At 36.9% G+C, this 26914-nt stretch overlaps 2 protein-coding genes across 8 annotated transcripts in view; one reads left to right on the forward strand and one right to left on the reverse strand.

Annotated features, from left to right (window-relative positions):
• The window catches only part of mybpc2a (myosin binding protein Ca), a 32673-nt gene extending 16158 nt beyond the window's left edge, over positions 1–16515 (reverse strand). Inside the window, exons 1-5 of one of the 6 annotated variants that reach the window (XM_084401898.1) lie at positions 16076–16191; positions 5625–5657; positions 5504–5518; positions 3746–3763; positions 427–441 (exon numbers count right to left, since the gene is read on the reverse strand). In XM_084401898.1, the coding sequence (XP_084258024.1) occupies positions 427–441; positions 3746–3763; positions 5504–5518; positions 5625–5657; positions 16076–16097 (103 nt within the window). In that variant the 5' untranslated portion in view covers positions 16098–16191. Of the gene's footprint in view, positions 1–426; positions 442–3745; positions 3764–5503; positions 5519–5587; positions 5658–16075; positions 16207–16370 lie in introns of those variants that run through there. The other 5 variants (XM_084401902.1, XM_084401899.1, XM_084401903.1 and 2 more) reach the window with 5 other exon arrangements.
• A 5109-nt stretch (positions 16516–21624) lies between these two features.
• On the forward strand, positions 21625–26540 carry emc10 (ER membrane protein complex subunit 10). Of its 2 annotated transcripts, XM_084424822.1 has the most exons (8): positions 21625–21754; positions 21909–21975; positions 22061–22173; positions 22292–22405; positions 22911–23095; positions 23508–23601; positions 25574–25676; positions 26237–26540. In XM_084424822.1, exons 1-7 carry the CDS (start codon positions 21659–21661, stop codon positions 25658–25660), a joined length of 756 nt encoding a protein of 251 aa, XP_084280948.1. In that variant the 5' UTR covers positions 21625–21658; the 3' UTR covers positions 25661–25676; positions 26237–26540. The 2 variants fall into 2 exon arrangements, with proteins under 2 accessions (XP_084280948.1, XP_084280947.1); XM_084424821.1 differs by lacking the exon at positions 25574–25676.
• The last annotated feature ends 374 nt before the right edge of the window (positions 26541–26914 follow it).

Below are 26914 nucleotides of genomic sequence, written 5' to 3' on the forward strand. Positions count from 1 at the left end.
TTATGATATTTACTGTTCATATTGATGTGTAAGCAGCCTGGGGTAAAGCTTCCCTAAAACATTTAGCACCATCTAGCAAACCTATACCCATAATTACAAAACAAAAACAAAACAACTATTGATTATTGACTCTCACCTTTCAACCTTCCCAGATCCTTAAACCGATAGTTCACCCAAAAGTAAAACTTCTGTCATCATGTGTTTCCAAACTTTATGACTCTCTTTCTTTTGTGGAACAGTTTTTTTTAAGGAGGGTGAGTAAAAAAGGACAGAATTTTAATTGTTGTGTGAACTACAATTTTAGGATCTGCTCTGGGATGTGAAAGACACTTACAAAATTTCCTTTTGCATGAAAAATGAAGCAATTTTTTTTTTTCTCATGTATATGTCATTGACAATACATGCTAAAGGATTTGTGTGTCTTACCATCCTCAGGCAATTCTGTATTAAAGAAAAAGAGAGAGAAAGAGTGGGGGAAACCATTAGGAAGTTATATAGGGGACAACATCAGGGCTCTTCTAAGACATTCATATACACATACTATATAATAACACAAATACATGTAGAAACTGACATCCCTTTGTCCTTCAGTTTTTCAGAATGAAAAGGTGCATAGCTGTTATTTAAGTTATTTTCTCTACAAACCAGTCATTCCAATCCAAACAACTTAAGTGTCCTGAAACCCATTTTGATTGTAGTGGCACTGATGGGTGGGTGGGTTTTTTGGTCGGTTGATGCTGGTTAAACTCAAGTTATTTAGATTTGATGGCTGGTTATTTAAAACATATTTTGACATTCTTTTCCATCTTAACATCAGAATCAGTTAACATCTCTACAGAAAAGGCTGACATGAAACAGCAAATGGCCACATAAACTATCCATGGTGGGATCAGGCCCGGATGATGCATTTCCATTTCCATATATTCCAAAAAACCAGAGAACAAAACCATCACTCTCTGTTTTATGTTTATGCAAGTTATACCGAACAAGGATAAAAAGTCACAGTTCAATGCATAGTTTGGCTTATATTTCAAAACAGCATTGCATAAGGCTCTTACTGGAACTCTGGTTATATAGTTTAGACCCAACCATCCTTATAAAGATGATCTACCCATATACACTTAACCCAGATTAGATAGATGCAGAAATAGTATAACACCAATGTCAGTCACTAAACATACAGTGCTATGCATAAGTTTAGACACCCATACTAAAGTTGACTAAAAGGAGGAATAAAAAATCATCTTTTGGAAATTGAACTCAATGCCTTAATTAAAAAAAAATTGGAAAAATCCAACCTTTAAGGACACCAATTTTCTTTGTGAATGAATAATGTATCGTAAATAAATAAATGTTCTTCCTTAAAATACAGGGTGCATAAGTCTGGACACCCCTATGTTAAATTCCCATAGAGGCAGGCAGATTTTTATTTTTAAAGGCCAGTTACTTCATGGATCCAGGATACTATGCATCCTGATAAAGTTCCCTTGGCCTTTGGAAGTAAAATAGCCACACATCATCACATAGCCTTCACCATACCTAGAGATGGGCATGGTTTTATTTCAGTTAGCCTAATAGCTGGTTTGATTTGCATTGAGAGATGATCTTATGGAAAGTACTCTATGCCAATCTCTAGGTATGGTGAAGGCTATGTGATGATGTGGGGCTATTTTACTTCCAAAGGCCAAGGGAACTTTATCAGGATGCATAGTATCCTGGATCCATGAAGTAACTGGCCTTTAAAAATAAAAATCTGCCTGCCTCTATGGGAATTTAACATAGGGGTGTCCAGACTTATGCACCCTGTATTTTAAGGAAGAACATTTATTTATTTACGATACATTATTCATTCACAAAGAAAATTGGTGTCCTTAAAGGTTGGATTTTTCCTAATTTTTTAAATTAAGGCATTGAGTTCAATTTCCAAAAGATGATTTTTTATTCCTCTTTTTAGTTAACTTTAGCATGGGTGTATTCACTTATGCATAGCACTGTATACAACATTTACATTTTTACATTTATTCATTTAGCTGACGCTTTTATCCAAAGCGACTTACAATTGCTATATTTGTCAGAGGTCGCACGCCTCTGGAGCAACTAGGGTTAAGTGTCTTGCTCAGGGACACATTGGTGTCTCACAGTGGATTCGAACCCGGGTCTCTCACACCAAAGGCATGTGTCTTATCCATTGCGCCACACCACACCACCAGTGGAAACCACACAACAGTGGAAATGCTAGTCCAGCTCTGGGTGTCCTTACCTCATGTTGCTAAATGTCCTGATAATCACACTATCACACCCTAATGCTGGATCTCATACACAGATCCAGATATTTCCAATGATGAAACTTTTAGAGGGACAACCACTTCAGAGTATCAGTATACTGCATAACCTTGGCTTCTTGAACGGTCACCGAATTTCTATTCCAAGAGGTTAAATTAAAACAAGGTCGAAGACATCGAAGCAATGTCTGTCATCATAAATGATCCATAAAAGTAACACCAACCAAATTAGTGTGAATGAAATAGTATTACATTTCTTAAAATATAATGTAAAATGGTGGTCAGAGATTGAAATGAAATATCTTTTGGTTTATGCACTCAAGCACACATACACTGATATATACTCACTCTAATAAACAAAGTATATATCCAAATTTTCTCAAATTAACAACTAAGGGATATAGTTTAAGGTGCTGTAAACAATTTTAGCCACTCTGGAATTTTTTATGGACCTAACCTTTATGGAATTAGACGTTCCAAAACCCTGTTGAGACCAAAGAGCCAGCCACCCTCAGGTTGAGTCATCGCTGTCATTCCGTGCGGTATGTGGGCCAGAAGAATGTGGGAGATGTGGGCCACAACTGGGCCAGATGTCATTTGCTATCTGTGTAATACCTAAAGAAGCTATTCGCTAGCTTTTCCCCTTCAGTAGTGACCACCATCCTGAGCTGTGACATCAAGTCGATATCACACTTTTAAAAGACCTCCTAAAATGATGTGGCACTGGTAAAACATCTAAATTTACAACAATTAAATATTTTATTAAATATTTTTGAATGGTGGTCAATGGAGGAAGATGTTATTCGTAGCCAGGTGGCTGCAGGGCCATGCTAACTAGGTAAATCCTGACCGGTATTGGTGGCGTTAACTAAAACTAGAATTTCAGTATTTCAGTAATTGAAATAAAGCTGAAATAAAATATAAATATTTCATGAAAAACTTACACTGAACTGAAATTAGAAATATTGCTTTCCTACTTCCACTGGTTTGCCCTAAAAACACTCAAAATGTTTGACGTGAAGAAAGTAAAAAAAAGAACTTTAGTGATATCTGTCAGGTAATAGAGATTTATTTCCATTTGCCTAAAATCACTTACAGCACCTGCAGACGCTAAAATATTTATAACAAATTCTGGATGCCTTGGTGAAACAGACAACGGAGATTGTTTTCTGTTATTGTGAGTCTCGAAACACAATTTGTTCGCTAAAAGACTACTGACCAATGAATTAAAATGAATGAAAATCACTCTTGCTGGGATTCGCCAAGGCAATCTCAGATTCAAACCATTTGTTTGCTTGTTGGTCTTATTTTGGCCAGTCAGAACCCCTGTGACAGGCCTGTGGACCACCGACAGAGACAGTGACTGACATTTAGTCACATGCGCAGTCACAGATAAGCAACTAGCACATTGACAAATTTTCACACACACATAGCGAGCCAAGAGGAGTGTTTCTTTCCCTTACCGTCGCGGCCCTCATCATCTGAATTAAAAGAAACAATGGAAGCATAATGAGGTTAAGGCAGCACATACAAAGAGACGGGTTAAAACACCAACATTACTACAAACTACATCCGATGTCTTGTCCCTGGAGTCTAGAGCTGGAGAGAAAGTTTAAACAGAACTGGACAAATAAAAAAACAGCACCTGTAAACACTGCCAACAATTAATAAATGTCACCTGTTTTGATATTTAGTTGTATAAAGCAATGACATTTTAAGTGTCCACATACTATTTGGGGTCATTGTGGGCTGTTTGCACTGAAATATAAAACACATTTGAATAAAAAAGTGCCCTAATGACCACACATGTTAACACCATTAAACTGTGTACAGATCACATCTTTTTTGTACCCCAGTGCGGGTGTTAGTTTTAAGACGCCAAATGCACAATAACATGAACTGAGAAATGGAAACATGTACCATATATGCACATGTGCGCTGTGGTAATGGGCTGCATTATAATAATAGCCCACAATCAGATTCAGTGTTCAAAGGAATGCATACATTACATACACCAATAAATGCGCGCGTGTGCGCACACACACACACAAAATGCAGTCACACTTTTATCATAACGTATTTTGATCATAAATTAAATTCACTAACCAGTATAAATTATTTGATCTTCTGTCTTGTTTTCAAACTCACACTACAATTGTAAAAATAATAATAATTTTTCATAATATTTTTAATAATAATAATTTTTTTTATATATATATATATATATTTATATTGTCAAGTAGTATTACTTATATTTAAAGCAAATAGGAACCAGTAACAACACTGACACATTTCATGGTTATGTAGTTAGTGGTCAGTATAAAGGAAATAACAATGTTTATCACTGATATGAAGCATAATTCATAATTACTATCAAAAGTAGAATGACTGTAAATATTAATTCTAAGATCATATACTGTACTCTACTTACAGTTAAAAAGTGTTTTAAAACATTATTTTCCAGAGAAAACTGTTTACTGCATTCCCACATTCTGCCATCTAAACAGTAGTGACGGCATCTCCCACTCCCATTGGAAAAGGAGTCATATACGGTATATTTTCAAATAAATTGGCTTACATGTTTACTTAAAAAAAATTGCATGCAGCAAAGCAATAAGAAGTTGTCTTCTACAGCACAGCAAGCTCGGCTTTTGTTTCTAATGTATTTTCAGCAGTTAAGTATGCTATAATGTTATTTATGTATGTAGAAACAATATACTGTAATTTATGTAAATTGTATCATGTAGATACATAACAGTAAATAAATATGGTTCTGCATGTGAACATAGTTAGTTAAATTCACATTTATTAAAGCCGGCTGTGCTTCTACTTATAAAGGCAGGAGATCAAGTCAACCATATTAGTATGTCTTTATGCATTATGATGAATAATTATATTGTTGTTCGACTAAGCAATGCACTAGATACATGTGCCAATATGTAAGCAGAATGTTAAGTTAGAGCACTGCTAGTTGGTTTTAGGTATGATTCTTCATTGGCGTATTTGCTGTATCTAAAGATGAATTGGAACACATTCAATTGATGTGTAATTCAGCACACCTCTTACTTAATCCTAATCCTAACCCCCTGCAGCACTAGCACACACACACACACACACAGTCTGAGCAAAGCTCATCTGTAGAAGCAAAGCTACCCCTTGTACTCTTGGCAGACTGAATGAAGACATGGCGTTCATGACAAGATTCAGAGCAGTTCACCCACCTTCTGCAGGCTTATCTGTAAAATCAAAGATACCGAGAGTGAGCCCGACTGCTTTAAAATGACTCATTACATCAAAAAGATTACGAATATTTAGTAGAGTCAATGAAATGCATGTACAAACCAGCAGGGGGAGCTTCCTTCTCTCCCTTGGCACCTGAAAGAAATTACATTTATAATCACAGTATTCAATTGGGGTCATGTTAAAGTACAAGTTAAAACTCTTAAACTCATATTAGTTTTTGTAGATGTATATAACATGTAAATCATGAAACTGTCCGAGCAGGTTAACACCAAAAACTTCTACTTGACTTGAAATACACAGATTAGATATGCGCATACATCCTCATAACAAAACATTTTTAAAGTTGGCCAAACCTATTCTCAAGTCTTTTTTTTTTTTTTTTTTTCAGTATATTGAGTGAAGGCAGAAGGTATTTTGGAATACAGGCATCTGAGCCTCTCTGTCCGTTCCTCGGGTCAACGGTAGGTGTAAACAGCTTTGCTACATGGTACCACCGTCACCCTCCAAGTCACAATCTTGGCCTCGGATTGACTCCGAATCTGGAGGGTGCGGTAGGCTCTTCACTCTTTAGTGTTAAGGATATGAGACACCGAACTTGGCCTTGGTACTGAGGGTCAGATTGCGTGATCTGCTTGCATACTGAAGTTTTGACACGTCTATTTTTTGATTAGGTTTGTCTTTCAGAGCACAGTATGTTAATGGATCTCAGGCACTTCTGGTATATCTCCTCGTCCCAGAAGAGTTCGGTGGGGTACGGTGATCTGGCAAGTTATAAATGCTTTCCTTGCCTCAGGATCTAAGGAGCTGGCTGAGATGTTCTCCCAAAAAAGAACAGAGCACCGGGATCATCAGACAGCTGAAGGTCACGTCTATACACAAACAGGGACCTGTAACAACTCCACAGGGAAATGCTCAAATGCTCAGAGCAGCTCTCACCTTACCCATGATGAATTGGTCTGACGGCGTTAATTTGTTCAGCTGAAATGTAGTTAAAAATCTTTGCTGAGGTGAAGGACCCAGTCAGCTTTTTATTAAAATGGCTCTTTCCTCTTAAATCCATTGCTGAGCCAACTGCAATGCCGTGCAGGCAGTTTGCTGTCGCTATATGAAAACCAACATAATTCTCTTGCTCTCATCTTGAACCTCAAGTAAATATCTAATAATCATTGGTAAAATTCAGCTGATTAAGACAGTCTTGCTGGTTATGCTGGACATTCACTCACACATTTACATTGAGCAAAAACAGCATCCTAAAACATGTCCCAAAATTTGACTGAAGCTATATCATTTGTGTTATTGTTAAACAAAACTAAAGCTATTAAAATAGTTTTCATTAAACGAAACTTAAAAAAACTGAAATGTAAAATGAAAATGCTGCCTTGGCAGCTAAGTGAAAAAAGTACTAAAACTGAAATAAAAATAAAACAAAGCTAAATAGAATTAAAAAAACTGATGCACATGACAAAAGCATGTAACATAAAATTACTAAAATGAAAATGAAAACCGAACTTATAAAAATAAAAGCTAACACAAAGTATTAATAGATACTATAATAGTATATAAATGATCCTGATCTGTTGGGTCTTCTCTGGTTTCCAGTCGTCAGCACTCTCTCCGTCTTGCTAGTCTTGGTCCCTGTCACTGCTACATACAGCCACAGCGCAAAAAACTAACAGACACTCACTCACTCACAATCAACACACAAACACACGCGTTCTAAAAGTGTAGGTGTCATAAGAAGTCAAACGGAGGCCAGTGTAGCTCATGCTAAAACACTAATGCACAGAGATGTAACTAAACCGCCTTCACTGCCACAGTGTTATTATTGTTAAACCAAACCGTATTAACTTGTATTTGGTAGCTGAAATAAAGATATTATGAAAAAGTACAAATTGAAGTACACATTTTTTTATTAAAGCTAAATAGCTATAAATATATATAAAAAAATCTAATAATAATGACACAAAATGACTAAAACTTAAACTAAAATTAAAATGAAAACTGAAAATATAAAAATAAAAGCTAATTCAAAATATTAATAAATATTATAATAGTGTATAAATACTAAAATAACATTGCACATAACTAAGATAATTTTTTCTCTTTAAAAGGGATGTCGATAATGATATGTAGATGCCCATTTGGCAGCATATCAAAAAAAAAAATTTGTACCACTTTAGAAAAGTAAAATCTCACAATCTGACTGTATTTATTGCAGCTGCAACTTTATATCTCACAATTTGACTTTACTGATTATGTACAACTTTTTATTTTTTACTCTGAGGGAGGCAGAAATGGGCTTCCATAGAAGAGAGAAAGAGATCATGAGGTCAGTAAGAAGGACCCAGTTTAATGCGGTCATGTTAAATTAGCACGGAGAAGTCTCGGATATCTAAAAGTGCGTTGCATAAACATCATATGAGAAAAGTGTAAACGAGCGGTTTAATGCCCTCTCGTCTCCTATGCCTCTCTCTCTGTCGATAACGTGAATCCATTTCCATAAATACAACATCTATGATTACATATCTACTCCATATATAGGCTGGGGAATATTTCAGTTTTTACGTCCGTAATAGTTTCTGTCTGAAGGTCCTATTTTGCTAATCCATAGCTGTTTCAGATACGCCATCCCGCCCCCAGCCCTCAGGCAGCTATTCTGAAACCTAGAAAAAACAACCACACGATGCCCTGAAATTGAGTGCAGGCTGAAATGCCAGCATCAGCATTTGAAACTATATCATATACATGGCTGCACTCAGAATTTGCTCACTTTAGTTACATTAGCCTTCAGCGCTAGTACTCTCACGTTCACTTTGCTGACAAATCTCTTTCTACTCTCTGTTCCTCTCTCTTCGCTCCCTCACTCTGTTTGGCCGAGTCGAATGTTCACAAAGTTAATCTCTCATGACATTTACTCCACTACTTCTCTACATCTCTTTCATGTCAGTTACATGTCAGTTAATTTCCACCATTTTGACAGGCCAGTGGGGGGAGATTGTGAAGTCTCTCAGACACATCTCGGGATGTGATAACTGAAAGCGGGGGCCTCACTGCGTGTGGCCTTGAGTTAACATGTCTACCCACACCGCTATGCGTTAATGCCCTTCGCATATCACCACATATATGCTTCCAATGCACTCTGACCTGTCACATACAGTGTTGTACAAACAAAACCTAAAAGGATGTCTGAGTGTTTAGAGTCAAACTCAAATGTGTTTCGAGTGTGACAAAAAAAACCCCTCTGATCTCTGCCCTTGTATGTGTATGTGGCATACTGTTATGTCTGTCATGACAACTCGCAGAGAGATTGACATGGTAATGGATGTGGCACTGTTAATGTATTTGGTCTTGCTACTGTCAATACATTCACAGACACTGCTGTGAGCATGTAAGACATTCTGCTGCCTTACATATACATGAAATAACCTCCCGTAGCAGATCTATACAGGTGGAGCTGGGGAAGGTGGAGGGTTTCTGAAAGTGCGCTGCAGACTGCTAACAGCAAACAAAGTTTGAAATGTTCATATTTGAAATGTTGAGCAGCAGCTCATTGACCGCTGATGCCACAGCAACCAATCAGCCAGGGCTGCCAACTTTTGAGGTTAGCTTGGAGTGAGAATTATGGAGGGGGTGGGGGGTTGGGGGGGGGTATTGGATTGGGGATGTAAAAAAATGTCTTGCATCACAATAAGTGTATTGTGATTGTCAAAACATTTTAGTAACTAGAATTGTTTAGTGACAACGTGTTACAATGTTTACATGGTACAATTTCTGGTAAGCTATGGGTTTTTTTTTATTGCTTGACACAAATTTCACAATAAAGTTCAGATCTTGTGATTTGATTCAATATTGACTCAATCAGGCCTACACAAGATAGGCGTACATTTTTCTCAAGAAAAAAAAAACTCACCTAATGCTGTAAACATATAGAGAGCCCTATCTAGTTTTATTTAAGATTAAAAATAACTCAAATTAAATATAATGCGTTTTTTTTATTATAATAACAACCTTATTTAATGATATAAGTACAAATATAATAAATATGTAATAGTAGCCTACACATATTTAGCAAAATACTCTCTATAGCTCCTTTTTCTAGCTTAACTTTAACTAACGTGCTAGCCTATATTATGGTCATTAAATTGATTTCCTGAGGTAACTTAAATGTTATGTGACATAATTGTTCTCCAGCTGTTCAGTTGACCCTTTCCGCGGTTGAAAAACACTGATTGATCGATATTATGTATGAGGAAAATACATTTCGGTAAGTTGTAGGCTACTTTATCTTTCAATGTTGTTCATTCGTGTTTATTTACTATTAGCTAGTAGAGATGATCGTTCACGTGCCGCTAGGGATCTGTCACGTCACATTTACAAGCGCCAAAACGGTATTTATTGTTTGAATTTCGTAATAAAATTGACAGAATCTGAGAGCTGAGATTTTTTTATATCTTAAGTAACCTGCTCTGTCTAGTCTGTCGGTCTCCGTGTCTTTGCTTCGCGATTTTTCTGTGCGTGAGAAAATGTATGTGTGGCGTGAGAGCGTGTGAAAAGTGTCAATTGCGTGAGTCTCACGCTCAATGCGTGAGTTGGCAGCCCTGAATGTAGATAAGGATGTGATTGCTAACAGATTGAGTTAAGCAACTATCAGCCTGTGTCATCTAGAGTTTCATGACAGAACTTTGTATTCATTGTATACTGCCAATCCAGTATAATATTAATCAATACAAATAAGATGCATAATATTCAAAATGTATTGGTCTTGGGTCTGGGTCTCGGTTAATGTTCTCAGGCAAGAACAATTTTTCAACAATGCTAAATCTGACAGTGTAGTCGTAGCCTATTTACGCAGAAATGACTCTTCCAGTTCCTTTTAGCGAATCAAGAATAGAAAAGCACAACCAGTGCAGTTCCAGTGATAAAAACTTTATATGCGCTTTTTATGCGCATAAACCTTCTATGCGCTTTCATGGGAGTTTATAACTGAGTTTATCATTTTATTTATTTTTAGAGTATCATTTTTGACATTAGCTGAGAGATCAATTTCTTTCATGTGTAAGCAAAGTGGACATGATAACCGAAATTTGCCAAAATGAATTGATCAAAGTGAAACGGAATTGAATCAATTGGTTCGGAAAATCGTAAACAAACTGAGTCTGGAAATCTGTATCGATACCCAGTCCTACACTTTTCTGGGTCTTGCAGGGTCTGTGGTCTAGTTGCAACAAATGCGTTCAGTTAAGAAAACCTTCACTGTATTAATAACAAGGGTTTTTCTAATGTAAGGGGTCTGTTGCAACAGGCTGGTGGCCTCGACTTCAACTCTGATGTCTAATGAATTCCATTTAAAATATTTCAATTTTCTAAATAAACAGACACGGATGGGAACAGCCAAGTGATATATGTAGTGTTTCTAAGGATATCACACGAAAAAAAAGAGATGTGTTTTCCCCTCAGGCTTCATTCAGCTCCTCAGATCCAGATTGAAAGCAGCTATTTTTACAAGCTGTGTGTGTGATGGACTGACTTTGGCATTAGAAGCATTTGGAGTGGATACAAGTGCAGGGAGGGTCGGCCGCACATGATGAAGTTTCCCCATTTTATGAGGATGGAGAGAGTGATTCTTTTGGCAGCAAGAGGAAACACTTAAGAGAAACGTTACAATATCTATCAGTCTCATGCGTGACAGAACTGATGATTTGAGTTATGGATATAGATCGTAAATATCTCTCTCCTACATATATGGAAAGATGAGGGGGTGAGGATAAAAATGAAGATTAGGGAGATGGTGACTATGCATAAACAGTTTGATCATGATCATCTGATCTGAGAATAAAAATAAACTGGTTGCTATGGGTCATGCTGGGAATGTAATTACAACCTTTATAGTTTATAACAAGAATAGTTATAGTTTTACATGAATTACAATTAATTTTAATCTGAATATCACTTCAGCTTATTCAACAAAAATGATTTACATAAGCTGAAGTTCAAAACATGATTTAAAATGAAACATTTAATTAAAATGATTCTCTCCCCCAGTTTTTATTACGTAAAGACAGGGTATCATATATAATAACTGTCGAAAGGTGTGGTTTATGGTGTGATGATGTTGAGATTAATTATGGCCTCTTTACTTTCTGACAGTGATCTCTTTCTCTCTTCCACTCTCAGGATAGCACGTTGCATTTTTAATAAACCAAGCTAAATTTGAACTAATCTTGACAGGCAGTGATCACCATGAATTCTCCTTAAAAAAATAGTATTAGTAATTAGTAATTCTTTTTGTGTTTTTGTTATTTTTAATAGTTTTTGATTTTTTATATATATATATAGTCTCTTTCAAACTGGTCCCGGGCCAGTGGGCCATCCTTTTTGTTGAGCTATGCAAACACTTTCTTTATTACTTACAATACTCGCACATTTTAATTATTAAAGATAGACGGCATTTAAAATCACATCTAAACACGATCATTTGGTCACCTATACATCCTTATATAAAAAAAATCATACTGATGGAAGTGTATGTAAGATGATACAGTGGTCAATAAACATGTCAAGGTTGTAAACACAATTTTACACTGGTTTTTCCCAGTATTTTCCCCACCTTGTTTAAATGGACATGCCGCTTCTACGTGAATGGAAATGATTTATACTGCGGGTGCAGAGGAAGCAGGAGAAAAGGTTGACGTTTTAACACAATTAAATAAATACACATTAGCACAGTGGTTTTGACGGGGCGCTCGAGTAGATTTACCATCCTGCAGAGTTTAGTTAAAATCGAATCAAATACTCATGAACCAGCTAATCAAGGTCATTGGGTTCACTTGAATATTTCATGTCTCCAGATCTCCAGGAGGAGGACTGAGCGCAGCTGAGGTGTGCAATATGCAACAGCGGTTCATGAATACAGTCATAAAGCGATTTCAGGTCATGCAGTACATATCCCATTACGGTTAAGTTGGAGGACATATTCAGAAACACACCAAAAGTGAGCGCTCACACATCTGCGTGTAATCCATCATGAAGGAGATGCATGCCAAGGAGCGCGTTGTGATGTTAACGGTTATGAGGTAATGCTACACTATCCCAGCTGGAAATGAGACGTTGAATGTTAAGACACTGTCACTGTATGTGTGTGTGTGTGTGTGTCTGTGAGTGAGTGAGGGGATTACTTACTTTGAGCTATGCAAAACCTCCCTTTGGGAATGTCCAAGGATGCCCTCAGTTGGAAAAATAATTTATAGGCTACGTAAAATAAAGACTCTACACTATTATTTTTCATCGGATTATTCATTTTCTTTAACTGAATACCACGGTTAGACCTATACCTGGAAAAACTTAAAGCACTGTTTATTTCATTTGTATTTGTTATATTGTATTTTGTTTTAACCACTGGCCCAACTGGGCCAACAGAAAAAAATCTTTAGCCATGTATGGTAAAGTCTGTATGTGTTGCTCACATACAAACAAAATGGTAAAAAAAAAAAAAGAGGATAGAGCAAGAATCTGTCCATCCTGGACTGCAGAGTTCAAAGAGAGTGTTTGCGTCGTGATTTCTGTGCTCTGTTGTGGTGAAAATAGGGGGATTTGGGAAAAGGGGGCATCATGGTAATGACATTTCAGATGCCAAGTAAGAGGCTTAAACTTCACTAATACTCAATACTCTGGGTGTTTCATTAGTAGTGTTACAGGGAACCAAACTCTTGTTGTCCTGCCAGGACAGAAATGACATTATTACAGCATGGCAGGACATGCTTATAAAGAAGGAAAAGGAATCACAACATTGTCACAGAAGATGTTTAAACCACAACCAAATAATCAAAGAGCCATTTCAAAACATTTTAGGCCATTTTTAGAAATCCCAAGAAATCCTTCACCCATCTCAAACTGTCACAGGCCCGACATTTCCCTATTATGGTAAAGCTTGGATATTATATTAGACTCTTCGTAAAGTGATTTATATTAATGTGACATATCTCATAGGCTTTATTTCAGCCCCAATCCAATATTAATGCAAATGCACAATTTATAGCGCACAGCCTTGACTCACTATTACAGTACTATCATACAGAGTATGCATAATCATGGAGCAATATGCACAGACACACACTTCTCTGAACACTTTTCCACTGTCAACATGCCTGTTTGTAAAATTGCACACCCTCCTAAAAGCTGCTCGGGGCTATTCTGGAAGCTGTTTATTAAGGAATCGTGCTCTTTGCCAGTAACTAAGGCTTCAGGAGATCCAGACAGACTACAAGTGAGACTACACAAAGTGGCCCGTGTATGTGACTGGGGGACTTGAGTGGAGGGTGGTAAATCTGATCTTTAAGAAGCAATAAACTAAAAGAGGGGCTTTGTGTGTGGTCTGAAGTGTGAAGCTGGGATGAATGAGAAAACGAAAGGAGAGGGAGCAACAGATTACGCTCCAATAAAACGATCCAGTTATTTGACACTCGTGATGTCATGCTCTCAGACTGGGTTTAACACCAAGTCATGGGCCTGAGTTACAAGGAAAAACTGAATCATAACAGAGACAAGGCAGATCTCAAGAAGGCATGGTGACACTGATCTGACCTTGTGGTTTTTTTTTGAAAGGGTCGTTCCTTAGGAGACAGATTTGTTTGCTAAATGCGTTCCCATGACAAACAAATGATGTACTTAACTCAGTCACATTGTACAATGGTTTTAAATCTGTTTAATGTATAATGCAAAATAATAAAAATAAAACCTCTGTACATTTTAATGGGTTAGGCTATGTAAATATAAAATTTTAATTGTTTACTGCTATTGAAATCTCCATTTAAAATGCTCATGCAGACTTTTTATTTGTGTCAGTGCAATTAAACATGGTCAAATTATTTGTGCAAATTAGTTTTTAGTCAGTTTAACAAATAATTAAAATTAAAATAATATTTTATTTTTTAATTATTTTTATATTTTTAGCATAAATGGTTCCATTTCCTGAGAATGATTGTGGATTATTCCATCTTCCTACTTCTAAATATCTGTCATTTCCAGTTCCATTTCCAGTAATTACAAACATCCTGATCTGTTTTCCTTAACAGCGTCCACCGTTAAGCAGCTTAGCGCCACAATTACTTCCCTGTACATTAAATGCATTTTGAGACTATTACAGCATAAGTTTTGCTTATTATCCTGCTGTTGCTGGAGTAATGCCATTTCTGTGAGGATGACTTAGACTTCATCAGAGAAATTCAGCAGCAGCTCAAAACACTGCACAACCTTTGGTTTATTTTGCCCTCTTTCACCTGGAGATTTTTCAGGGTCTGTCAAATCTTTCAGATTTCTTTCTGTCTCAAGGCTGCGGACTCAACGGTGAAATTGAAGAAGGTCGTATTGCAGAACCCCAGTCAGATACACAAGTTCACAACATCACTACATAGATGAACATGGCTATCTTTTGACATCAACTTCTGATATTTGATGCTAATTCAATCCAATGCCTGCAATTATTCACTCCTTAAAAGCTCCATAAAAAGGTGTGGTAGCTAAAGCTTTTAGCTCTGTATCAGTGCCAGCAACTTAAATCACACTGTATGTTCAGAACTAACCCACTCCAAATATCAGCACTAATACTGTAAAGGACCACACACTTGATATGCTATTGATTTTAAATTGTGCACTACTTAAATCAATAGATTCATTTTCATAATGATCAGAATTTCACTTACAGGGTCCACTGAGCATTGAGCATTTGAATGAAGGTCTTTAAGAAAACATTCCTGCAGGCGAAACACCATATTCATGCAGTATTATGTGATATCCTCAGAGTATTCACATATAATGAGATTTGAATTTGATCATTTTTCCCTCTTGGAATGTGATTCTACCTCTCAGACGTTTACGTTTTGTTATAGGTGTATTGTCCACTGGTTGATGATTAGTGGTAAAAGGCTGGAATGCACTACACAAATATTTAATTTACAGTCTGGACGAGTGAATGCTAGATGTCGAAAGTCAGTCAGTCTGTAGATTTTGGGCAGTCAGAGTATTCCAGCCTTAGCAATCATCACCAAGACATATATAATTCAAACTGATGGGCATCAAGCTATAGAGTGTTTTCTCAGTCTACTCGTCTATACTGCCAAACCCCAAACTGAAAATTGACCTCTCACTCCTGCTGCTGCCAACCCAACCTCGAAAATTCATCTTTCAACACCTGTCACAGCCGAGGCGGTCTAAACGGCTCCTTACAATAATACATTCAGGCCTATGATTTACGTTTTAAGCAAAGAAAGCAATTTTTCTCCGCTTCAGCAGGTAGTTAGTTAGCTAACAAAAAGTGTGAGCCAATGATAAAGATTTATCTACTGATTGTCTTACACAGCTCGCTGAATGAAATGATCAACAAGTGGGTGTTATTATGAATGTTAAGTGTGGGCCAGACACTGATGCCTTCTGCCAGTCAGAGTATAAAAGCATCATTTACATTAACGTGTGAAATGACAAATTGCGATGATTAAAATATACACTGTAGGTTTAAATGTAAAATCGATGCTGAAAATGAACTTAAAGAAGCTTACCTGGCTTCTTCGGTTCAGGCATGGTGGTTTGTCATATGTCGGTCACCCTGACTTTTCTTTCTCCCACACTTTACTCATCTTTCATGCCTTTTATTCCCTCCTCCCTTGGCATGTCCTCCCCATCCTTGAGTAAGATAGAGAAGGGTGGGTGAGCAGAGAAAAAAGCGATACATGGAGAGAGAGCAACAGAACGAGTGTCACTTGAGACAACTTGGACAGGAGGAGCAGACGAAAGACAGCGACAAGGGTGAAAAAAGTTTAACATTATAACAAACATGGTGTCTCTATGGCAAACCTGTTAATTGGTAAACTTGTTAAAGCGTGCTGTAAACCAAGCTATTTGCTAATGGCATGATATATTTGTAGATAGATATTGATTGACAGCCTGTTTGAAGCATATTAAAGCGGAGCTGCTTGACATCTGTGATCATCTATGAAGTGATGGTTACCTCAGAAAATGAAAGAGAGACCTGGAAAGAACAGAATCAAGCCTGCTGATAGGCTGTCAGAGGTTAAGTACGTTTGACACGCTGACCTTTGACCTAACATCTCTCTAACCACCCCTATCTTTTCATCAAGTAAATGTGCTGACAATTCTGCTCATTCATTAGGCCAGTCATAAAGTCACACACTGAGTGTCAAAAGAAGTGTGACGTTTTACGAAGAACAAGGCTAAACTGTGAATGAAAGCGGTTAAACTTGAGCTAGTGGGTTAATTAACTCACCCAAACCCATTCGATACATGAGATAATTAGAACATAACTTAAAATCATAACTGCATCTGCACAAAATGACGTTGCATGCTAATCGGAATTTGCTCTTTCTGCAACAATGTGCTAAAACATGAAGAGTGAACAACTAAAACTTAACGAATTTACAACATTGAGAGTTTTTGCATGTTTTGCATAAGGGTTTAAATTAATACGATACCGTTCAAACACCGTTTGATGTCAGTAAGATTTTTTTAAATACTTTTATTCAGCAAGAATACATTAAATGGATCAAAATGTTTACATTGTTAGGGTCAAATAGGGTCAAATAAATTCTGTTCTTTTGGATTTTTTATTCATCAAAGAATCCTGAAAAATGTATAATTGTTTCCACAACAATATTAAGCAGCACAACTGTTTTTTTTTTATAGATAGTTGTAATAATATTTCACAATATTACTGATTTTACTGTAGCCATGGTGACTAAAAGAGATTCTTCTCAACTTTTGAATGGTAGTGTTTATAAAATGTTTGAATATCTGGCTTAAAATGACATTTTCCTCAACTAAACTTGCATGACATGTATGACAGTTTAATTAATATGACATGACATGACATGACATGACAAAACACTGAGTTAATAGGATATTTTGTTAAAAAAGTGTAACACTTCAATAAAGGTGTAAGACGTTGAACTCAACGGTCACAAGATGTCCGTTAAATAGCAAAATAGCAGAGATCAGAGTTTAGTCACGTCCCTGGTGTGAATGCTTGAAGTGTACCGTTCAATGACGCTCTGTTAAGCTTGACACACCAATAAACGCTCTTTTGAACTTTCATTTGGGGGAGAGAAGACTGGCCAGAGACTGTGCTATTTATAGAAAGTGCAACCTGAGAGGCAGGTGTCAAGGAGAAAAATGACACAATATTACGAAGGAGAGGATCGAGACAGAAGAGACTCGCGTACAGCCACAAGCACAAGACACATGCAGCAGAAGGGAAAGTGATATATTGAAGACAACAGCCAGGAAACAAGATACTTCATGCTTCACAGAGTGCTAATTTAATTTATTTGATTCAATTAAACGTAATATGGACTTGGTAAAGAAAATATAAATCATGTGTCACAATATAACAACTCTCATCATGAAATGTAAGCAGAAAATGTTATACTGCTTTATAATAAAATGTCACCCCTGGAGTTTAATGCCACATAGATGCCTTCACGGTGATGAGATGGCCAGGCTAATTATAGTTCTGCAGGGGTGTGGGGCTTCACTATTGTCTGGGGGCGTGATGACAGACAGCAATGACTTGATGGAAGAGATATATATTCATTTCAAAGTAGGAATGTCTTGGAAATCACATGGCAAGGGTGCATGGAAAACCCAAGCCCTTCTGCTGAAACAGTCCATTACTCACACAGGCTCTCTTAGCGATGTGTTCAGTTATGGAAATGCCAATACGCCACGCTGTATCACTTACCTCAGTGTCATCTGATTGATGTAATTGAAAGGGCGTGCGTCTGTTTGTTTTTTCTCATGCCTTGGATCTTAATGGCAGTCCATGGGGTCCCGTACTGAGTGGCGCAAATAGGTACACTATTGATTGGGGGGGAAAGAGTGTAAGATAATCAGTAACGTTGATTTACAGAACAATGTACAGGACAAAATGAGATTCTGGAACGCAAACACTGCGTGCTACTGTAATTGATTGTAATCGATCTAAGCTAAATTTGATTAACCTGAGGCCCTGATGGCCCATTCTGTTGTCGATGCGGTTATTATCATTATAGGCTCACTACAATGACAGATATTGAGGAAAAGGAGTAAGTTCTCAGGTGGTTGGGGAACATTGCAATATTTGCGTAGACATAACTTTGGTCATGTCTGTAACAGCTTAAACAGGAAAACATTTGATTGCATTATATGTCAGACCCAAGGACAACATCACAAATGATTACATTATACAGCAGAGTGTTTCTTTAATGGCCACTTCTGGCCCTGTGGACTTTTAGAAAATAAACTCTTTAAACATTTCCCACACTGCGACTAGTTTATTAAATTTGTCATTTTCCGCACTGCGACTGGATTATTATATTTATCATGTAAATATGCATCACTGAAGACTCCTTGTCATTTTTTCCCTGAAAGTTATGAACATTTTCACCACTCTGTGATTACTAACGCATCTCAAATTATGTAACGTGTTTAGCATTGAGTGGAGAAAATACATTTTTTTGGTCTAAATTAGACAGACAACGATTTTTTTTTAACACTTTCAGAGCTAGAATTGCATAAATACACACAATAAAATGTTTCACAATTTCTGCATGTTATATTTTCTTTGTTGTCTTCACACATTATATATCCCAAACATGCTCTTCACTGACACATCGCTGCCTGTAGGTTAACTTTTGGTGCCAAGTTGTTGGTTGGTTGTGATGGAATGCCATCATAACAGAGGGACAGTTATAATTTAGTAAAAAAAACTAACATATAATGAATATAAACGATACAAATTTATTTTTACTCTTTGTTAAGATTATTATAGTAATTGTTTTTGCCTATTTAAGATGGATTTTAATAGTTTAAGACAATCTGGGTCTGGTACAAGTAGGCTATAAGAAAATAAAATAAAATATATACCAAAAAAAAAAAAAAAAAGCATTAGAAAAGAAGGGTGGAAAGGGCGAGGTAAAACATTTTAATGGGAAAAAGTTTAAATCTGCGGTAAAATAAAAACCAAAGCTTTGGACATTAGGTGCCTCTGCTATTGAAGAAACACGCGTTTCAACATCTGAATATTGAAAATAAGGTAGTAGAATAAAATATTATAACAATAATGGTAAAGGTTTCATTGGTTGACATTAGTTAACTACTTAAGTTAACATGAACTAAGAATGAACAATACTACCACAGTCAAGTCACCTTCATTTTTAAAGCGCTTTTTACAATACAGATTGTTTCAATGGAGCTTTACAGTGATAATAGGAAGGTAATAGAACAACAGAGATTGTTTTGGCTGTACAGCAGCTCTAGAATAATTTATTAATCTTTGTTAATGTTAATTTCAACATTTACTAATACATTATTAAAAGCAAAAGTTGTTTTTGTTAACATTGGTTAATGCACCGTGAACTCACATGAACAAACCATGAACAACTGTATTTTTATTCATTTAACATTAACAAAGATTAGGCTAATAAATATGGTAGCAATTGTATTGCTCAATGTTAGTTCATACATTATCTAATGTTAACAAATTAGATCTTATTGTAAAGTGTTACCGTAATAATACTATGATTGGAGGCAGTTATTTGAGGTGAATATAAAGGTCTTGTTAACAATCAATTTAGCATGTGACTTGTGTTGAGCCATGTTAAAATTTGTTTTGTAGTGGGCACATTTTCCTGTTACTAAACTACTCTCTAGTGTCCAACTCCTGTCATTGCATTTTCTCTACTTGTGACAGCAGGTATAATGAAGTTAACCACAAACTTGTACACTGGCGCACACATTTACTGAACGTCAAGAGCTCTATGTCTTTCAAGCGTGTGTTTTTGTCCAGTTTACCCGTTAATGTCTTTTGGAAATCCGTCTTGGTCTCACAGTGAACCCTGTTGGTTGCAGACTCAATGTGATTAGTCAATCATACAGCGACATCTTTCCTAAAACACACAACAACAAAAACACTCAATTTGCAGAAAACTGGACCACTGAGTATGGATTAATTGTGGGGGAAAATCATTCTGTCATGAAATGAATTACAAAAATAAGCTGAAGATGGCGAACAGCGACTCCTATTGATTCAGTGATTCGTGTTGCACAAAATGCAGGTGTAATTCAAATTCGTAAACAGAGGGGGCAGTACATCATATATTTTCTGGGCACTATAATGGCACTAAAATGACCTTATTTTTGTCAAAAAATTTAAATTAATAGCATCCGTGAACATATTTTTTATTTTGGAGGCAGAAAATGTTTACTTCTGTACCCCCCAAAAAATTAAAAGTTCAACCAAAAAGGTTAATTTACAGCTATTCAATTAATTCAATTCAAATTTAAAATGAGAATCTGATAAAACACACAAAAGACTGAGTCCCGCTGTATTACTCAGGCTGCACTGCAGTGTCTATTCACAGGCGCGATCCCACTACTGATCGGCACGGGGGCTTTGACCTGCTCCGTCTCCGACCTGGGCCGGTTCACCCCTCCTTAGACGACCTGGTAGTCCCGGGCTCCCCCAGGAGCACCATATCGATACCGAACTTAGTGCGGACACCCGATCGGCATAGTCCACAGCAGCCCAGAACCCCTGAGCTCAAGCGGTCCGCCAGCCTCAGCCTCCCAGTAGCTTGGATTACAGGCGCACGCCACTGCACCCGGCGAGAGAAGAGCCGATTCTAGCAATACTTATACGTGACTGCGCTCCAGTGTGCAGCGCGCCCTCTAGTGGCTGCGAGGAGAAAATCATTCCAACGGCTAACCGAAACATAGCAAAAGTATCCGTTTTAGACATATATAGACATAATGATTTTAGAGCCTACATAAGACCGAGATAAATGAGGATAAAAAAAAATGTTTTAGTAAAGCAATAAAAAATAAATAAAATAAAAACTCTGAAGACTTTTAATGTGGTATCCAGTTGTATATTGTGAGAGACATATTAATGCTTTAAAAAGAAATACCACATAATGTTTTTATATGTTATATATATAATAAAAAAAAGATATATAATATATATATTTAGATGAATATACATTTCATAAGTGAATGGAGGAGTATCTTTAATGTTTTTACGACTTTTGTTTTGAAACGCCGTATTTCCGTTACACAGAGAGGAAGTCTCTCGTCTCAAGGCTTGCGACAAAATGGCCACGAAAAGAGTCTTGTCGCTTATTTTGTCCGTCCTGTCAACTGTTACGCTGTTATGGACACAATTTGGCGAATGCAATAATGGTCGAAGGGTAAGTTGAATATGTCCGTTAAACATCATTCTCGTCATGTGTATTCTGTGCGGATTTGCTGATTTCTTGCATGTGGAGCATGTTAGCATGTTAGGCTGCTGTCTGATGTGTCTGTATGCGGATTGAATGTAGGCTAAATGGTTTTGTTTGACAGTTAGGAGATGCGGTGGACACCGATTTTAGCGGATTCTCTGTGCCACTAGAGCACTCATTTGAAATAGGTGAGTATTAAGGTAAATATTTAATAGTTAGCCTGTCTATTAATGTGTCTTTTGGTAGTGTCGTGACTGCTTGGTTTTGTTTCAGATGATTTTCCCAGATTTCGCCTTCGTGGTGCCCTACAGTTCAGGGGTGGGAGGGAAAACGGTGTGTTTCTCGCACAAAACCAGCTCTCTGAGAAAGACAGGAATACAATGAAGGTGAGAACCTGCTTTATTTTTAGGAAAGCAAGGATATTTGTCATAAAGGATGAAATGTCGTAACCTTGTCCGCTGTCTCTCTGGCCTAAATGTGTATTTCTCTGCCTGTGTCCTTCAGGATGTGGCAGCAGTTGATGGTCTGTACAGGATCCGAGTGCCTAGAGTCTCTCTACAGGTGGACCGGCAGACAGAGAGACAGTCTGAAGGTTACATTACAGCGTTTGTTAGAGCTGTAAGTCAACCTCCTGCAAATATCAACATTAGATATATTTGAATTTAAATATCAGTATATACAGGGTCTGTAAGAATCTTATTTAAAGAAGTTAATTTATAATATTCGTTAAACTGATCAAAGTTGATTATAATGTCAAATACATGCTGTTCTTGTGCACTTATTATTCATCAAAGAATCCTGAAAAAAATGTATCATGGCTTCTACAAAATATCAAGGACAGCTGTTTTCAACATTGATAATATTAATAAATGTTTCTTGAGCAAATCAGCATATTAGAATGATTTCTGAAGGATCGTGTGAAACTGAAGACTGAAAATTCAGCTTTGCCATCCTAGGAATAAATTACATTTTATAATATATAAAAATAGAAAAAAAGTTATTTTAAATTGTACTATTCCACAGCGTATATTATATATTTTTATATAATATAAACTTTTATTAAAAATTAAATTTTTATAGATATTTTAGCTATAAATCTTGTCTCTGTCTTTCTTTTTTGCAGTGCTCGTTAGTGGAGTCCCACCTCAGTGATGTCATCACCCTTCACACTGATGTCAGTGGAAATGTCATCGGCATTTCCATAGTGACAATCCCCGGTTCATGTAGTGGAATAGAGGTGGAGGATGAGGTTGACCTGGAAGTTTTTAACACAACAATAAGTGTTGTGGCACCTGTCACTGCACCTGTGTGAGTGCACACACACACACACACACACACACACTCTTATGCTTTTACACTCAGACTGCTATTTCTGTTACCAGTGATTCTCAACATTTTTGACTCCAAAGTACCCCTTTTTTCCAAGACAATATTCAAATGCCCTCCTGTCTAAGCAGATATGTATCTCTGGTAAATCTGTATTAATATAATTAAATGATCTCAAAAATATGATGGCAGTTTAATGTTATACACTGAAATAATTGTAAGACATATTGGGCCCCTCTTGAAAGTCTGCAGGCCTCATAGTGGGTTGAGATCCACTGGTCTACACATTTACTTTATTATTTGAAGAGTATACAAACAGTGCACCCACAAATTGCACTGTATATGTTATTATCAGCTCCTTTGGAAATGAGTTTGTCTTGTGCCTCTTATTTAGACCCGAAACAGCACCCTACATTGAGAGGATGGAACAGGAAATGGAAAAGAAAGGCAAAAACCCACAAGAGCAGAAATCCTTCTTTGCCAAATATGTGAGTGTTTTTATTATATGTGTGAGACTGAAGACTCGTCACTGGTTTGAGTTGTGCCAGTTTTTACTTGACTTTTCTGTGAAAGTTAAGTTCACTCTAGTAATTGTGTTTGCATTTTGACTAATTATATCTAGGTCAGCGTTTCCCAACTGGGGGGTGCCGTTTGGCGAGAGCAGGGGTGTCCTGTAAAAACTCCATCAAACTTTTTTAAGTATTAAGAAGTATTATGTACCATCATTCTCGGATGTCTCTAATAACAACAAATAACGCACACAAATTTATAATAAAAAATGCTAATCTTAAGTTTCCGGCGGTCATTTGCGGGGGTAGCGCATGATTTCATTCCCCGTGCGTACACATAGAACGGCCTCTTTTTCATGGCTTGGTACGGTCAAATACACACGAAAATATTGTCACAACGTCCGCCTTGCCACTTAGCCTATTCACATAAACACATCGGTTATGTCCGTGCTGTCAATAGTAACGCATACGATGAATGTTTTTCAGTTTAACACGTTAAAAATATTTAACGCGATTAACGCAGCATCCGTTTTTATCTGTCATCCTTTGGCTGGCGTTACATTATATGATCACGTTCCTCTTCATGCAAAAGCTTTTAAACCATTCAAGCGCGACATGACAAAAGAGAACTTGAAAAAGTTCACTCTCAAAAGAGAGTGTGTGTCTGTGAATGACACACACGACGCACAGAACGACGCGCGCCAGAATAGACTTCTCTTTCGCGCTTGAACCAATAATAACACACAATTATGCCAAAATTTCCGTTTTGTTGAGTATCCTCATAAGAGCGGTCTTAAATTAGTTAAATAAAGTCTTAAATGAATGTAAAGAGTTGTGAGAAAAAGGGCACAGGTAAATATAACATTTATTATGGGCTTATGTGAAGATTGTTTTAACTTCACTTAAATTAAAAGTTGTTATTTTTTTGGAGCCTAATAAATGTTACAATTGATAGCTTTCAATTATACTGTAATGTTGAATGCCAATAATTAATGTTTAAAATAGAAAATAAATAAATAATTGAAGACATTTGGTATCAGTGATACCGGCCTTCATTCATTCAAAAGATGCCATTAAACAATTATTTAAAATAAACTGTCTTTATGTTGTTTCTACATTAATTTGGAGATTAACTGTCAAATTATTACATTATAAAATATATTAAAAACAAGCTATCTTGTGCAATTACAACAACATTATCCCAATATAAAAACACAAATACACTGAGTGAGCAAACATTTAGGTGAGATTTGCAATGGTAATTGAGTAATGTTTATATATATATGAATAAAAGCCTTATTAAATATGTCATCATATAAAGTGATCTCTTCAGAAGACTTTCAATGGATGGACAAAATGTGATAATATTAAAAATATGTATATGACAGTAGACGGCTCTTCCCTGTGGTATTGAAAATCGATACATTTCAAGGTATCGTATCGAAGTAGTTTCATAACAACACTAGTGTAGGGTGCCACAAATTTGAAAAAAGGGTGCCGTGGCTGAAAAAAGGTTGGGAAACACTGATCCAGGTAGTAAAAATGTGGAACCTTATGCACTATCATCACATTAATATTTTCTCATCTTTTATTTCACCTCCTTTTGTGTAATAACTCCTTTCCAAATGGCCTCTATTCCTGCTAATAGTTTTCTTTTTTTTTGTTCTACTGTGTCTCTTTAGAATTAGTTTGTGTATCAGTGGACTGCAATGCCCAAGATGATCGTTACTGTATTTCTTTTGCTGTATTTTGAGCTAACAGTCATTTCATGACTGAAGTTGCTGGTCTGTTCTGTCCTTTCCTAAATACAGCTACCAGTATTAATGTCCCTCTTTGTAACCGACCTCTAAACTCTCCTGCAGCGTGTGTCGTGGTTGGCTGTTCTGCATTCACAATGCTGTGACTGTGCTGTGTCTGTGTTGACTTTGTGCTGGTCTGTGCTGTGTTCCAGTGGTATTTGATTCTGGGAGGTGCAGTGTTCCTCATGGCCACCAGTTCAGCACAGACCCCACCAGGGGGCGCCAGAGAGCAGAGCTGATTTCCATTCATTTCAAGTACTGAAACTCATTTAAGCCTATTTGGTTACTCTGTCACTCCCGCTGCATTTCTCATTGTGTGTGTATATGGGTCTCTGAACAAGCACCCACATGCACACAAACTCAAATCCTCTGATCCTTCCTCTGTTTCAGCTTGGTGTTCAGTTGTTTGATGTGCTTTTTTCGTGTATGTTTCTTGCTGGGTCATGACCAAATCAGTGGTGTTTTGATCAAATAGGGTCTTTTGGCCAGTAATATTAGCAGGTGATGATAGTCTCAAGCTCAGAGATGTTCATGACCCACTCTGCTTGCTTCACTCTTTCCTGTTCTTTCAGTCTCATTTCTCCCTCATAGTGGAAAGTCATTTGTAAGAAGCAGTAAGTGGTGGAGGTTGGACAAAAAGAGAGCAAGGAAGGATGAAACTGAAAATGATTTGCTTAACTTGCCAATTAATCCAAAAGCCTGTGCCCTGCACCTAGTCATTGACTCCGGAGAGGAACCGTCATGTTGCATTTCAAACCGCTAACAGATATGTTTAAAACCTTCTTGTGTGTTTTTCTTTTCTCTTTCATCGCCAGTGGATGTATATTGTCCCTCTTGTTCTTTTCCTGATGATGTCTGGAGCTCAGGATCAGTCTGGAGGCGGAGCCGGAGGAGGGGCGGGCAATGGAGGAGGACGATGATCCCCGTGGCAGCAACAACTCCTGTGTTGTACATAATATTTTAAAGCAGATTTTGAGTTCACTGACACACATCATGACACGTACACATTTACAAACGAAGGATTGTTCTGGAGAAATAATAATTGAAAAGCTTAACTTATAACTGCATTCTTGGATTATGTTTTTACTACTGATTTAATAAAATAATTTGATGACCATTCGAAGTTGTCAGCATGGATGTTTACAAAAAGTACTGCCATTCATATTTATAAAACAAGCACTTCGAAAACTAAAGCCGCGTCACACTGGACTTTGAGCACGCTAAATTTCTACGGACAAAATGACATCCCATTCTGTGTTTTATTTTTTATTTTTTTAAAGACCGTACATCAAAAATGTCAAAATATGCAATCTAGTCCACTGTACTGCAATCTGCAGATTTAAAGTTTGCATCTTTTTACTGCAGCTAAAAAAAAATCACGTTATGGCATATCATTCTTCTACGGTGACGCATTGCTGCCACATACATATTATTTTTTCCCATCAATTATGTCGTAATAACGAGATCTTATGTCGTTTTAACGACATCTTTTC

Source organism: Rutilus rutilus (genome assembly GCF_951802725.1).
Source record: "Rutilus rutilus genome assembly, chromosome: 1".
Classification (NCBI taxonomy): Eukaryota; Metazoa; Chordata; class Actinopteri; order Cypriniformes; family Leuciscidae; genus Rutilus; species Rutilus rutilus.

Coding starts and splice junctions, on each gene's coding strand:
- emc10 (XM_084424821.1), top strand. CDS start 21,659: ATGGCCACGAAAAGAGTCTTGTCGCTTATTTTGTCCGTCCTGTCAACT. Junction 21,976..22,060: donor AGAGCACTCATTTGAAATAG/GTGAGTATTAAG, acceptor GTTTTGTTTCAG/ATGATTTTCCCAGATTTCGC. Junction 22,406..22,910: donor TTACAGCGTTTGTTAGAGCT/GTAAGTCAACCT, acceptor TCTTTTTTGCAG/TGCTCGTTAGTGGAGTCCCA.